Here is a 14,067-nt window from a genome sequence, read left to right as displayed (position 1 = left end):
CCCTGGTGCTAGCTGTGGTATACTTTGACATCTATAATAGTGTTTTTCAATAGCTGGTCCATGGACTGCTGCCAGTCTGCCAGAAATTTTGTGCTGGTCCACAGACTGGTGGTTGAAAAACACTGATCTATAATATATAGTGTGTTGTGCACATGAAACATAAGATGTAGTACACTGCAGCAAGCTGGACTTCGTAGCAGCACCAAATTATAAATGGGGTACATTCTATGTCAGTGTATTCTATGTCAGTTCTATTCCTAAGAACACTATGACCTCCAGAGACACAGACCTTCTGAAAGAATCTAGAAACTGGCCCTGGCCGGTTGGCTCAGTGGTAGAGCATCGGCCTGGCGTGCAGGAGTCCCGGGTTCGATTCCCGGCCAGGGCACACAGGAGAAGCGCCCATCTGCTTCTCCACCCCTCCCCCTCTCCTTCCTCTCTGTCTCTCTCTTCCCCTCCCGCAGCCGAGGCTCCATTGGAGCAAAGTTGGCCCAGGTGCTGAGGATGGCTCTGTGGCCTCTGCCTCAGGCACTAGAATGGCTCTGGTCACAACAGAGCAACGCCCCAGATGGGCAGAGCATTGCCCCCTGGTGGGCATGCCGGGTGGATCCCGGTCGGGCGCATGTGGGAGTCTGTCTGACTGCCTCCCTGTTTCCAACTTCAGAAAAATACACACACACACACAAAAAAAAAAAGTGTCTGGAAACTGCTAAGTTGGACAAAAGAAGAACACCCAAGTGCAACTTTTGAAAACATAACATCTGTGGAAAAGGAACAAAATAAAGTAACTTTCATGAGCCACCAAAAGCACAGGCAACAAAAGTAAACATAGATAAATGGGACTTGGTCAAAATTTAATACTTTTATGCTTCAAAGGACACTAGCAAGAAAGTAAAGAGACTATGAGGGAGAGAGAGGACACATTATCACACCATGTATGTGGTAAGGGATCATGTATCCAGAAAAATAACTTTTATAACTCATCAACAAAGGAAACCCAATTAAAGGTGAGGCTAAGGGCTCCAGATAGACACACAGCCAGCCAATCAGCACGTGAGAAGATGCTCAACATCACTAGTTATTAAGGAGATAAAAGTCGAGACCATAATGAGACTCCACTTCATACCCATAAGAATGACTATTATATTAACAAAATCAGATAATAACAAGTGCTGATGGGGATGTGGGGGAATTGGAACCTGAGTGCAGAGCTGGTGGAAACGTACAATGTAGTGGCCACTGTGGAAAACAGGATGGCAGTTCTTAAAAAAATTAAACACAAAATGACCATGTGACCTAGCAAATCCACATGATATGAGGCAAATTGCAACAAAAAGCATGTATATGACTCTTCACAGCAGCACCATTCATAATGGCTAAAAAACTAGAAGCAACCCCAGTGTCCATGGACAGATAAACAGAAAAACAAAATATGGCCCATCCACACTGAAATACTATGCAGCATTAGAGAGGAAGGATCTTCTGACATTTACTATGACATGGATGAACCTTGAGGACATTATGCTCAGTGACACACAAGATTCCTAGAGACAAAAAGTAGATAGATGGTGGGTGCCAGAGACTGGGGAAGGAGGAGTAGACGGGGAGTGATTGTTAAAGACCCCAGCACCCACTTCTGCCAACTAAGGCAAATGGAAGCTGCTTGTCCCCAGGAGGTTTCACATGACCACAAGTGCCTATTCTTCAGAGCCCTGCCAGTAAACACCCCTCTCCCAAGGATGGAGTGCCTGCCCAGTCCAGCCCTGTACCTCACCTGGCACTGCCTTGCTCGTCTTCAGAGCCTGGCTCCTCATCTGAGGTCAGCGGGGAGTAGTGGGCCCCATTGGTCTGGCTCAGGGGCTTCTCTTTCTTGAGTATGGGTGGCTGGTCATTGTCCTGGTAAGGGACAGGGGAGCTCTTCAGGGAACTCTCAGGGGACGAGATGGCTGTGATTTCCAAAGGCTGGTTAATGTTGTTGACCTGAAGGACCAGGACAGAACACAGCACAACTCTTTTCACTGGGCTCCCACAGTACCAACCCCAAGAGCTTTGCCCCAACCCCTTCTGCCTGAGTTACCCCAGGGTGCAGAGTCCTGGAGAATTACAAAGCCTGCCAGCTGCCTGCCCCCTTCCAGCATATGGCTAGGTTCCTGATTGTGCTCCTGACCTAGCCCATCTTGGCCAGCCCTGGGAACAAGAGACCCAATGTCCAGATAGATGTCTGCCTGTCTGAACTGGATGTCCCCCCCCCCCCCATCACCTGCCCCAGCCACTCGTTCCTGGCCTCACCATGGAGTTCAGGTTGAGGGGAGACCCTGAAGACTGTGTGAAGAGACCAGCGATGGACAAGGCCCGGCGCTTGGGGGACACGCCTGAGCTCAGGCTGGGGGTTCCCGTTGATGCCCGCTTCCTCCTGCCCCGCTTTCGGCTGTCCTGCCCGTGGCTCTGGTTGCTGTCTCCACGGGTGCCCCCAGGCAGAGGGCTGTGCTTGTTGGAAGGCGACTGCTTGGCACTGCTGGCACCAGCCGAAATGGTGAAGATGATCCTCCTCTTGGCCTCGCTCTCCGGATCTGAGAAGCCAGCTTCAGAGGGAAGGTCCCCTTTGCTGACATCAGAGAGTGGGCCCTGGGCAGCGCTGAGCCGGGGGCTGACGCAGAGCTGGTGAGCAGGTGAGGCTGGACCAGAGTTCCGGGGCTGCACCAGCAGTTGAGGGTGCTGCGGCGTGGAACTGCGGGAGCCCATGGTGTTGAAAAGGCTCCCTGAGCTGGAGGACTCATCAAAGGTGGGGGGCTCAGCTCCAGGAGCAAGAGGGGCTGGGCTGCCTGCCAGGGCCCCGCTGATGGCCACTGAGCCAGCATAGAAGCCTGCAGGGAAGAGACATGGTTTTCTCAGGGAAGCCCATCCCAGGACAGGATGACACTGCCCCAGGTGGAGCTGGTGGAGACACTCAGCCTTCGAGATGCACCCTCCATTTTGTGGATGTCCCCAGAGACAGCACCAAGGAACCAGGCAGGTACCCTCAGGCTGGCACAAGCACAGGTGAGTAGTGGCCTCTGCCTTTTATTATTTATGCCTGGAAAAACAATTTCCAAACAGGCCATATGTTGATACAAGCCTGGCCCGTAGGTCTGGCAATTTGGCCGCCAATTTGGCCGCCAATTGTGGTTATAGCAGATTTATTGACACATGCTCACCACCTTTCCACGAACTGTTACACTACAGTTGAACAGCTGCAACAGAGACCCTCTGGGCTACAGAGCCACCATTTTCCCCCAGGCCCTGTGTCAACAGACACACATCAAGAATCGAAGCTCTCTGAAGGAGACCATAACCCAGATAAGAACTGGGCAGTCCAAGTGTTCACAGTGGTTTGACAAAGACAATGCCACCATGCCACCCAGGCTCTAATACAGCCAGACTAAGCATGTCCATATCAGGATGCAAGCCAGAGGTTCAGGGAATGCACTGAGGGCCCAGCCTAGACCCCCCAATGCCCAGGGCTTGCTATGCTGCTGCTACTAAAGGGAATGACAGCTCTGACTCAGCACTGACCCCATGGCTGGGAGGAGTTAGGCTCTTGGCATGGCATCTCTGGGGGCCTCATTATGGAGACACTCCGTTCACACATCATGCCCCTGCCCCTGCCCTAGCCCCAGCCCCTGGGGAGGGGGTGGGGGTACAGGTGGAAGCTGACCTCTGGAAATGGGGAAGGGACAGTAGGAGCACCCTTACCTGTGGAGGCCAGGGCAAGGCCTTTGTTCCCAGCAGTATTGCTCCCAGCACCATGGGCATTAGCACCCATCTGCTTTTCAAGTGTGGACGAGGACTCTCGGATCTGAGGCACAGGGCTGGGGGTGCTTCTCTGTGGAAAGAGAATACCCACTGTCAGTTGAGCTGAGCTTGACATGTGAATGTCGGGGGGTGGTTACAGGCCACGGGACGCACCAAGAGCCTGAAACAGGGAGAATGGCAGGTGTGTAAGAAGCAGCTCAAAGGTCAAGTGTCCTGTTCAGGGTGTGAGCACAGTGGGTAGATACTGGAAGGGTCTGACCAGGGGAGGAAGAGATGTCTGACTTAGGTCCTAAAGGATCACTTTGGCTAATGGTTCAGGGTGGGATGAAAGGTACAGGGAAGAGCAGTTAGGGCAGCAGTTATGATCTAAACCAGCAATTCCTCTCCTATGTGAAACAAAATGAAACATTGTCGACACCAAGCCTGTACATATATGTTCACAGTGGCCAAAAAGTGGGGAAAAGTGTTCAATGAAGCCCTGGCCAGTTGGCTCAGTGGTAGAGCATCAGCCTGGCGTATAGATGTCCTGGGTTTAATTCCCAGTCAGGGCACACAGGAGAAGCAACCATCTGCTTCTCCACTCCTCCTCCTTCTTTCCCTCTCTCTCTTCCCCTACCACAGCCATGGCTAGACTGGTTCAAATGCATTGGCCCCGGGAACTGAGAATGGCTCCCTGGAGCCTCTGCCTCAGGTGCTAAAAATAGCTCAGTTGCGAGCATGTCCCAGATGAGCAGAGCATCAGCCCCAGACGGGGGTTGCCAGGTGGATCCTGGTGGGGTGCACGCAGGAGTCTGTCTCTCTGTCTCCTCTCCTCTCACTTGGAAAAAGAAGAAAAAAATGTCCCATGACAGATGAAACCATACACAAATGTTTCCACCCACACACTGGAATATTAGTCATGAAAAGGAGCGAAGGGCTGACACATGTTACAACATGGATGAACTCTGTAAACATGATGCTCAATGGAAGAAGTCAGACACAAAAAGGCCACTCAGTGTATGATTCCATTTATGTGACATGTCCAGAGCAGGCAAATCCAGAGACAGGAAGTAGGTCCATGGTTACCAGGGGCAGGGTAAATAGGGGTCACTATAGATGGGGATAGGATATCTTTTTGGGGTGATGGAACATTCTGGAACTAGACAGAGGTGATGGTTGCACAACCCTGTGAACAAATTAAATGTCACTGAAATATACATTTTAAAATTTTTATTTGATTTTAAAAAGAGATGAAGGGAGGGAGAGAGGGAGAAAGGGAGAGAGAGAAAGAAACATAGATTTATTATTCCACTTATTTATGCATTCACTGGTTTTTTGTATGTGCCCTGACCAGGGATCAAACCCACAACCTTGACATATCAGGTTGGCACTCTAACCATCTGAGCTACCCTGCCAAGGTTGAAAAGCACACTTTAGCTGGTGAATTGTATGTGGATTATATATCAATAATTTTTTAAAAGTCTGCATTATGTAAGGGTATGTACTCAACGATCCACAAGAGTGAGGCAGGGAACACAGGTGTGAACTGAAGGAAGGGGACAGGCTTCAAGCTTCTACCACCTCGGGCAGTTCTACTCCTTCTCCACCCACTCACACCACTTAACAAAAAGAATCCAAGATAAAAAAGTCAAGATGCACCTGACCAGACGGTGGCGCAGTGGATAGAGCGTCGGACTGGGATGCGGAAGGACCCAGGTTCGAGACCCCAAGGTCGCCAGCTTGAGCGCGGGCTCATCTGATTTGAGCAAAGCTCGCCAGCTTGGACCCAAGGTCGCTGGCTCAAGCAAGGGGTTACTCGGTCTGCTAAAGGCCCGCGGTCAGGGCACATATGAGAAAGCAATCAATGAACAACCAAGGTGTCGCAACGAAAAACTGATGATTGATGCTTCTCATCTCTCTCCATTCCTGTCTGTCTATCCTTCTCTCTGACTCTCTATCTCTGTAAAAAAAAAAAAAAAAAGGCAAGATGCTAATGTAATTAAACCTGGATTTTGGATGCTCTATCTGTCTCAAAACCCAACAGCATGCAATTTAACAAAAAGGGACCAGGTCTCATGGGGCAAAAACCAGACAAAAGTCCCCTTGGCCTGTGCTGATGCTCTTGGAGCAGCACAGAATTGGATGCCCCCCCAGTACACACATGGTGCCCACTCATCACCTTCTCGACGCGGCTGGGCAACACCACGCTGGCCAGGGGGATGCTGACAGGAAGCTTGCTGGGCTGCACAGTGCTGAGCGGGATGCTGACAGGTAGGCTGGTGATGGCCTCCCCGCTGCTGGCATAGGCACGCTCCTTCAGACCCTACAGACAAGCAGACCACTTGCTACTGCTGATCAGTAAACCCCACAAGTACCACCTGAGGGACACAGTGACACTCCAGCCATGGATGAGGGACTTCTATAACAGATGGTTCCCTCATCCCAGTAACACCTACCCCTCTAACTCCAACTGCTTCTCCTGACTTTCCAGGCCCCTACCCATCACAATTGCCACCAACCACCAGGTCCTTACACTATGACCTTCCAATATTTCTCAAACTTGCCACCTGAACAAAGGTAGAATTGTCCTCTTCTTCCTGTCTCCATAGGCAATGCCTCCCTAAGGGGGTTCTATTGTCTGTCACTCTCCTAGTCTCGTCCGTCCGAGGATGGTGAAGCAAATGAGGGTGGGGACCTAACTGACAAAAACCTAGCCCTTCAACCCGCCCCACCCTCTTCTGGCTCCATTGCCCTCACCTGGATATTCTCTCCTAACAGACCTGCTCAGGATGACCACTGAGCAGCCCCCCACAGCCCTGGCTCAGGCACAGGTGAGAAGACCCACCCGCTCCCACTCCAAGGGCCCCTTCACCCCTGGTGGCTGTCCATACCTTCTCGCTGCCTTTTTCTCCTGTCATCTGTAAGGCCACAGGGGATGAGGGCCGTGGGTCCTGAGGGCTCAGCTTGATGCCATTGGTGAGGCCTGGGCACTGGTATGGAAGGCCATTCTCCTTGATGTGCTCAGCTCTGAAATAAGACACCCACCTCGGTCACTCTCTGGGGAGACTGTGGCTGTGGCTTTGCATTCAGAGTTGACAACCTGGGCCTACCAAACCCTTCCAAACTGATGAACACCTCTTAAGACCCTTTAACAGCCCAAGGGTGCCAGGAACTGTCCCAAGGGTGGACCCGCTGGCCCACACACTCACCGTGGGTGCAACTCGCCAGTGGATGCCTTGCCAGCGCCCATGTGGTCCTGGCTCAGATGGCGTCTTAGCACAAGCTTGGCTGGGGAGAGCCTGGTGTAGTCTGGCAAGGCCAAGCCAGACAGCTTTTCAAGCCGGGGCCGGCCACTGTGGCCGGGGGTACAGGGCACAACCTCCTGGTCCAGTGGGGAGGCCAGGTACTGGGGGGTGTTTTGCTTGGACGAGGGCCGGCTCAGCGTGTTGCAGAGCTCGTAGCTGGCTGTGTGGCCATTCATGGAGAGCTCTGGGCTCATGCTACTGAAGTGGGGCAGAGAGAACTTGGAGCAGTCCAGCTCGAGGTGTAGCCGGCTGGGCTCCACCTCTAGTTCCCGGCTCAAGCTGCCTTTTCCTCGCAGGTGCAGAGACACGCTGTCATCAGGTGGAACACAGGACTTGAGCTGCAGGAGCTCCTGCTGCCGCTGGCTCTTTTCTAGCTCCACGATACTGATCTGGAAGATGGAGGGTGTCAGGTCTGCAGCTTGCTTGGGGCAAGCATCTGCTGAACACCTGCTGAAGGCCCCAGCGTAGAGGTCGGCCCAGCCATACCCAGCAGCCCACTGGAGGGGACTATCCTGGGAGAGTGAGAAGAATGCCCACCCCGAGTATCTGTAAAGAGGTAGATTGGTTTTGTGTGTGACGGGGAGGCCAGAGCAGCCAACCACCCAAATCCGGTCAGGGTGCTCTGGGAGGACGAACAAGACAGCACTTGAGTTTCAAGAGCAGTTATGCAGATGTGCATCTGCTGACACGGAAAAACATCTCCAGGAAGGTAAGGAACAGATAATATGGTGCTCCCGTGAATATACAACATTGGGAAAACCCTGTGTTAGCATTTCCTTCCAGGGGTCAGGACACAAGTCATTTTTTCCCTTACACTTTGATTTTTTTTTTCTATAAGGACATATATCATTTCTTTATTACATAGAAGAGCCAGAAACCAAGTATATTCTCTGTAGAGACTTCTCTTGCAGGTACATCCATGGAAACAAGTCCTGGCTTTGGTAACAGTCAACAAACCTCTTTTTATGACACGCACTGCTTGCTTGGTGGGCATAAGACACCTGGGCCACGTGTCACAGGGCCTTAAACTGCTCACAGATCTAGCCTGGGGGCTATGTCTTTAAAGAATTATCTTTAAAATAAACAATGATGCAAAGAAATTCACTGCAATTTCATTTTATAATAATAAACCACTTGAAAGAGCCCCAAGGATGTGGCAACCGGCAATGCCCCACATGTTATGAAGCTGGGTTGAGGAGATGCAGCAGCAGAGGCTGCAGTCTATACACACGAAGCACAAAACCAAGCTCATGCTGCCTATCTCCCTCTACTCTCCTTATTGTTACTTGGAGGTTCTGTACTTGGGAACTCAGCCATGGCTTCTGTTATGCTTTCTCCTTCTCCGCGCTTTTTTCTAGCTTATCTCGATGAATGAGTTACCCCATCAAGCAAAGTACAAGCTGTTCAATTTTAACATGCAAAGACAAGACTGTTCAGTGACTAGGCCCTGGCCAGTTGGCTCAGTGGTGGAGCGTCGGCCTGGCATGCAGGAGTCCCAGGTTTGAATCCCGGCCAGGGCACAAAGGAGAAGCACCCATCTGCTTCTCCACCCCTCCCCCTCTCCTCCCTCTCTGTCTCTCTCTTCCCCTCCCGCAGCCAAGGCTCCATTGGAGCCAAGTTGGCCCGGGCGCTGGGGATGGCTCCATGGCCTCTGCCTCAGGCGCTAGAATGGCTCTGATTGCAACAGAGCAACACCCCAGATGGGCAGAGCATCGCCCCCTGGTGGGCATGCCGGGTGGATCCCGGTCGGGTGCATGCGGGAGTCTGTCTGACTGCCTCCCCATTTCCAACTTCAGAAACATTAAAAAAAAAAAAAAAAGACTGTTCAGTGACTGTGTCAGAAGTGTTCCACCAGGAGCCATTCAGGCACCCTTTAGGTCTGGAATCAGGTGCTGCCCACCTGCCCTGCTCCGTGTTCCCCTCCAGGCCGACAATGGAACGTTAGGCTATTGTTAATGTGACACCCAAACTAGTACCCTGTCCCTGGGAGAAGGACAGCTTTGGTGTCTCTGCCAATGGCACTGACCATGTTCCTAACACCATGGTTGAAACCCAGAGAGGCTGATGCCTCCCCATTCCTGGGCCCCCTACCTGTAGCTCCAGGCAGTGCCTCTGTTTCTCAGAGATCTGGCTCTTTAGGGCCTGCTTCTCCTTCAGCAGATTCTCCAGGGATAGTGTGGACCAGTCCAGCTTTAGCTCCTCGCACCGAGCCTTCAGCTATGGGAAAGGGCAGTTGTGGCCATGAGCATTTATTTACACAGTTGTGTGAAGGCCAAGATGGACTCCCCCAGACCTTCTTCTCGCCCTGACACTGGGTCTGGGGGGAACACAAACAAGGCAGGTGTTCCTGGGGACCAGTTTCCCAGTTCCTCTCTCTCTCCCACTTCTGGAAGGCCAAGCTGCATAGGAGGTCCAAGGAAACCAGAGTCCCCATAGGAAATGCCCACAGGAGCATGGTAAAGGATCTCATGTAATGAAGCATGGGGCCCATTAGAAGGAAGGTCTGCACGTCCAATCTTGGGTGCCATGAGTCTCCAGGAGTATGGACTGGGAAAATCTAGTTCCCCTTAAAAGGCCAGTCTAGCCTGACAAGGTAGTGGCGCAGTGGATAGAGCATCGGACCAGGATGTAGAGGCCCCAGGTTTGAAACCCTGAGGTCGCTGGCTTGAGCACGGGTTCACCAGCTTGAGTGTGGGGTTGTTGGCTTGAGCATGGGATCATAGACATGACTCCATAGTCTCTAGCATGAGCCCAGAGGTTGCTCGCTTGAAGCCTAAGGTTGCTAGCTGAACAAGGGGTCACTTGCTCTGCTATAGCAGGATTGTAGTTGTAGTTGCCAGATTGATTGTAGTTGGAGTCAATGAACAACTAAGGTGCTACAACGAAGAATTGATGCTTCTCATCTCTCTCCCTTCCTGTATGCCTGTCCCTAGCTGTCCCTGTCTCTCTCTCTCTCTGTCAAAAAATAATAAAATAAAATAAAAGGACTGTCTAGTGAAATTATGAACCTTTGGGATACCCCTGACAGGAATTTAACAAACCACATTCCAGCCCCAGCCCCAGGCCTTGCTAAGCTCATGTACTCTTGAGAGGCAAGAAAAGCAGCACTCCTAAAATGAACTAGGAATGAGAGAAGGACGGGCCCTTGGTCTTCCTGCTGCAAACTAAGGGGGCCATAGGAAATGTCCTCAGGAGGACGTGCTGGGTCCCACAAGCATTCTTGGATCATCTCACTATGTCAGGACACACATCAGAAAGGTAGCCTCCAGGTCCATCAACCGAGGGACACCCAGCCCTCTGCCTGGACTGGGATCTAAGGCTTTTGCTCACTCTGGAATGTGCTGCGCACGTACCAGCTGTAGGCTTTGGCTCCTCAGCTCCCTGTTGTCCTTTTCCAGCTGCTCTGTCTGCTCTCGCAGCTGCTGGTTGTGAGCTGAGATCTCTTTCTGCGCTTGGATCAGGTCGCTGTAGGTCAGCGCCTTCACTCCCAACTGTGGACACACAACAGCAAGGCTGGGCTTGCAGGGAAGTGCAGCAATGGTGGAAAAGGGAGGAGACTGGCTTATTCATGCCCAGAGAAGGGCAGGGTGGCACCTTGCTAGCCAAAGACAGGATAAAGGAGGTATAGTCCCTCAGAGAGAGGAGTAAAGGGGTGAATCTAGGACATAAGCCTGTGCAGGCCCCACAAGGGGCTGGACAGGGAGCAGCCCTCTGACCACAGCCAAGGTCCCAGACTACCAGAAAGGAAACAGGCCTTCCTCTTCCCATATCTCAGCTGTCCCGGGCTGAGGGCCCCGGCCTGCCCATCCCTCAGTTCTGTATCTGGGTCATCCTGGCCTCGGGCAGCTCTACCTCATCCAGTTTCTGCTGGAAGAGCCTCTTTATTTCTTCTTTCTGGGCCTGACAGTGGCCGAACAGCTGCTGTGCAGCACCCAGCAACCGGGCATTCTTCTCCTGTAGGGGACAGAGGACCAGTGATTATAAGCCCCACCCATATCATCCCTTCCCTCAAATCGGCTCCAAGGAGGAGCACTGATGTGACACATCTCAGCCCATCATAATAAAGAGCACTGTTGTTCTGGGAAGTACGAGAGCTACTCCCTCCCTACGCCCAGATGCAGCAATGCATGCATACACGGGACTCCTGCCGGGGTCCTCCATCTGGGACATTATTGGAAGGTGGAACCACTCAGTGGCTATTTGAGTTATTAACTGCTATCTATAGACATCTCTCAGCACAGGCAGCGCAGGCCATCTAAGCAGGGACATGGGGATATGACAGGAAGGCATGTTTTGGGAGGTCCTGGGGCTATGAGAGGCCTGGCAGGTGGGAGATTCGCCTGGCTTACCCTTCTGGAAAACACTGGGACCAAAGAAGCAGGCACCCCTTACCTTCTCCTGGTCCAGCAGCTGCTGTAGGCTGGCCTTGTACTGAGGGGTCTTCGTGTACGCCAGGAACTGCAGGTACTGAATCTTGAAGGACTCTAGGAGAGTTGGAGACAAGGTCTCAGTGCAGAAGCCAACAGGCTAAGGCTGAAGGCTGTGGTGGTGGTGGGGAGGGATAGGCACTCAAATTTCTCTAGAAGATCCCTCTGCCCTGTTGTTAGAAGTTGCTAAAAAGTGCCTGTCACTGTGCCAGCACCTTTGGTGCCCATGCTGACTTCATATCACCCCCCATACACACCTATGGCTAGTCCCCCCACCCCTGCTGAGCCCTCTGCAGCTCCTCCCATCCCCACCCAAATTTTCCTTCTCCGTAAGACTGTGGGTTCCAGTGACCAAATCTGCCAATTTCCCCTATAAACACAAACTATTGATATTGAACTGGGGAGACTGATGGCTCCCATGATTTGAGGGAGCTTCCTTCACTGCATTTTTAGAAATGAGAGGCTTCGTGGCTGAGTCCAAGGCAAGCAGATGCTCGGCTCACAAGGCCTCTGAACTGGCTCACAGCCCCAGTTCATCTCTGACGGGCCCTGCCCCCACCTAAGAACACTGGAGCTGGGTCAGCCTCTGTGAGGCCATCCTAAGCACTGTGAGAGACTGAGCAGAATCCCTTTCCCCTACTCTATACAGAAGCCCCCCACAGTGTAACAACTACAGACGTCCCCAGACATGGCCCAGTGTCCCTTGGGGGGCAGAACCTCAGCCTAAAACAACCACACAGACCCTGCTGGCCTGAAAGCCTGAGTGTCACCTGTCAGAACTGACCTGAGCCGTCAGGACTCTAGTGTGGTTAGCCTGCCACAGACATCACAGAAGGCTAACCAGAGAGGCAGAACCTCAAACCCTCCTCTCTCCTCACAGAGATGTTAAGTTGGAATTCACATGTGAACCCACAGCGTTCACGGTGCTGGCTTACCTAGCAGCTTCTGCAGTGCTGGCGGGGTGGGTGCCAGCAGCAGCTGGTCGGGGGGGTGCCGCTGCACACTGGGAGGTAGCTGATAGAATGGGCTGTGAGGTGACTTGTATGCATCTGCAGGAGACAGCAGAATTCATGTGTTAACAACTGACCAGTATGATCTCCTGGGGAATTCCAGGTTGTTCTATGGAACTTTTCTGCTTTTTCTTTTGTGACAGAGACAGACAGAGAGAGGGACAGATAGGGACAGACAGGATGGGGGAGAGATGAGAAGCATCAATTCTTCATTGCGGCACCTTAGCTGTTCATTGATTGCTTTCTCATATGTGCCTTGACCAGGGGCTACAACAGAACGAGTGACCCCTTGCTCAAGCCAGCAACCTTGGGCTCAAGCTGGCGACCTCAGGGTTTCGAACCTGGGTCCTCCGCGTCGCTGTCCAATGCTCTATCCACTGCGCTACAACCTGGTCAGGCTCTGCTTTTTTAAATATAAGACTCAAGCGGCTGCTACAGTCAAAGGCATGACCAGACACTGCACCTCAGCAGTTCTAGAAGGCAAAACGAAAGCCCTCATAATCTAAGAAATTTCTACGACCAGTGTCATTTCTGCCATAGCTGCTGATCTTATCAAAGCCTTGGCTAGGCCCTGGCCGGTTGGCTCAGCGGTAGAGTGTCGGCCTGGCGTGCAGGAGTCCCGGGTTTGATTCCAGGCCAGGGCACACAGGAGAGGCGCTCATTTGCTTCTTCACCCCTCCCCCTCTCTTTCCTGTCTCTCTCTTCCCCTCCCGCAGCGAGGCTCCATTGGAGTAAAGATGGCCCGGGCGCTGGGGATGTCTCTGTGGCCTCTGCCTCAGGCGCTAGAGTGGCTCTGGATGCAACAGAGCGACGTCCCAGAGGGGCAGAGCATCGCCCCCTGGTGGGCATGCCGGGTGGATCCCGGTCGGGCGCATGCGGGAGTCTGTCTGAATGCCTCCCCATTTCCAGCTTCGGAAAAAATGGAAAAAAAAAAAAGCCGTGGCTAGCAGAATGCGACAGGAAATCCTCCACCAGGGCCCACTCTTGGCAGACTATTGGGGTGAAGCGAGGCCCAGGTGAACCCCAAGGACATCCAAGGTGCCCTTGGAAGCATGAACCATATAGCCTGAGCAGCAAGAGGGCCCTGGGGCAGGCTCTGAGGACCAGCTCACCCTGCGGTGAGGGCGCCGCCGTCTGGGACACAGTCTGGGCGTGCAGCAGGTCCAGTGCAGTAGGGTTCTTCTTGGGCTTACGCTCGGAGTTTGCAGTGCTCATCTTCTTGGGACGTCCACGCTTCCGGCCGGCCAGCTTCCGCCCCTTCTTGTTCAGCTTCTTCTTCCGTGCTTTGGAGGGGGACGGCTTTTTGATAGTGGTCGTTGCTGTTTTTTCTTCTTCAGCACCAGAATCCTAGTGGACAGGGGCCATTGAGAGAGCAACTCCCACACCATTATTAATGCGCCGACAACACAGAATCAAGGAGAGTGACTGAAAACTGAATAGTGACAGCCCACACCCCAGGAGCCCTCTCCCTCCTCCAGCCCAATGATCAGTGCTGACAAACACGTGTATGAACCAGCACCACCTTCCTGGTTGGAAGAGCCCCTCGCTCTATGG

At 52.6% G+C, this 14,067-nt stretch overlaps 1 protein-coding gene across 6 annotated transcripts in view; it reads right to left on the bottom strand.

Annotated features, from left to right (window-relative positions):
- Positions 1-14,067, bottom strand: part of DOT1L (DOT1 like histone lysine methyltransferase) — a 70,797-nt gene that overhangs the window by 7,501 nt on the left and 49,229 nt on the right. For all 6 annotated transcript variants that reach the window (XM_066342881.1, XM_066342919.1, XM_066342873.1 and 3 more), the window contains 12 exons: positions 13,626-13,860; positions 12,439-12,552; positions 11,469-11,560; positions 10,929-11,030; positions 10,430-10,567; positions 9,168-9,293; positions 6,981-7,465; positions 6,663-6,798; positions 5,951-6,094; positions 3,733-3,862; positions 2,290-2,864; positions 1,775-1,980 (listed from right to left, as the gene is read on the bottom strand). In XM_066342881.1, the coding sequence (XP_066198978.1) occupies positions 1,775-1,980; positions 2,290-2,864; positions 3,733-3,862; positions 5,951-6,094; positions 6,663-6,798; positions 6,981-7,465; positions 9,168-9,293; positions 10,430-10,567; positions 10,929-11,030; positions 11,469-11,560; positions 12,439-12,552; positions 13,626-13,860 (2,483 nt within the window). The remainder of the gene's footprint in view (positions 1-1,774; positions 1,981-2,289; positions 2,865-3,732; positions 3,863-5,950; positions 6,095-6,662; positions 6,799-6,980; positions 7,466-9,167; positions 9,294-10,429; positions 10,568-10,928; positions 11,031-11,468; positions 11,561-12,438; positions 12,553-13,625; positions 13,861-14,067) is intronic.

Source organism: Saccopteryx leptura, chromosome 1 (assembly GCF_036850995.1).
Source record: "Saccopteryx leptura isolate mSacLep1 chromosome 1, mSacLep1_pri_phased_curated, whole genome shotgun sequence".
Lineage (NCBI taxonomy): Eukaryota > Metazoa > Chordata > Mammalia > Chiroptera > Emballonuridae > Saccopteryx > Saccopteryx leptura.
This window is presented reverse-complemented; position numbering and strand designations above follow the sequence as displayed.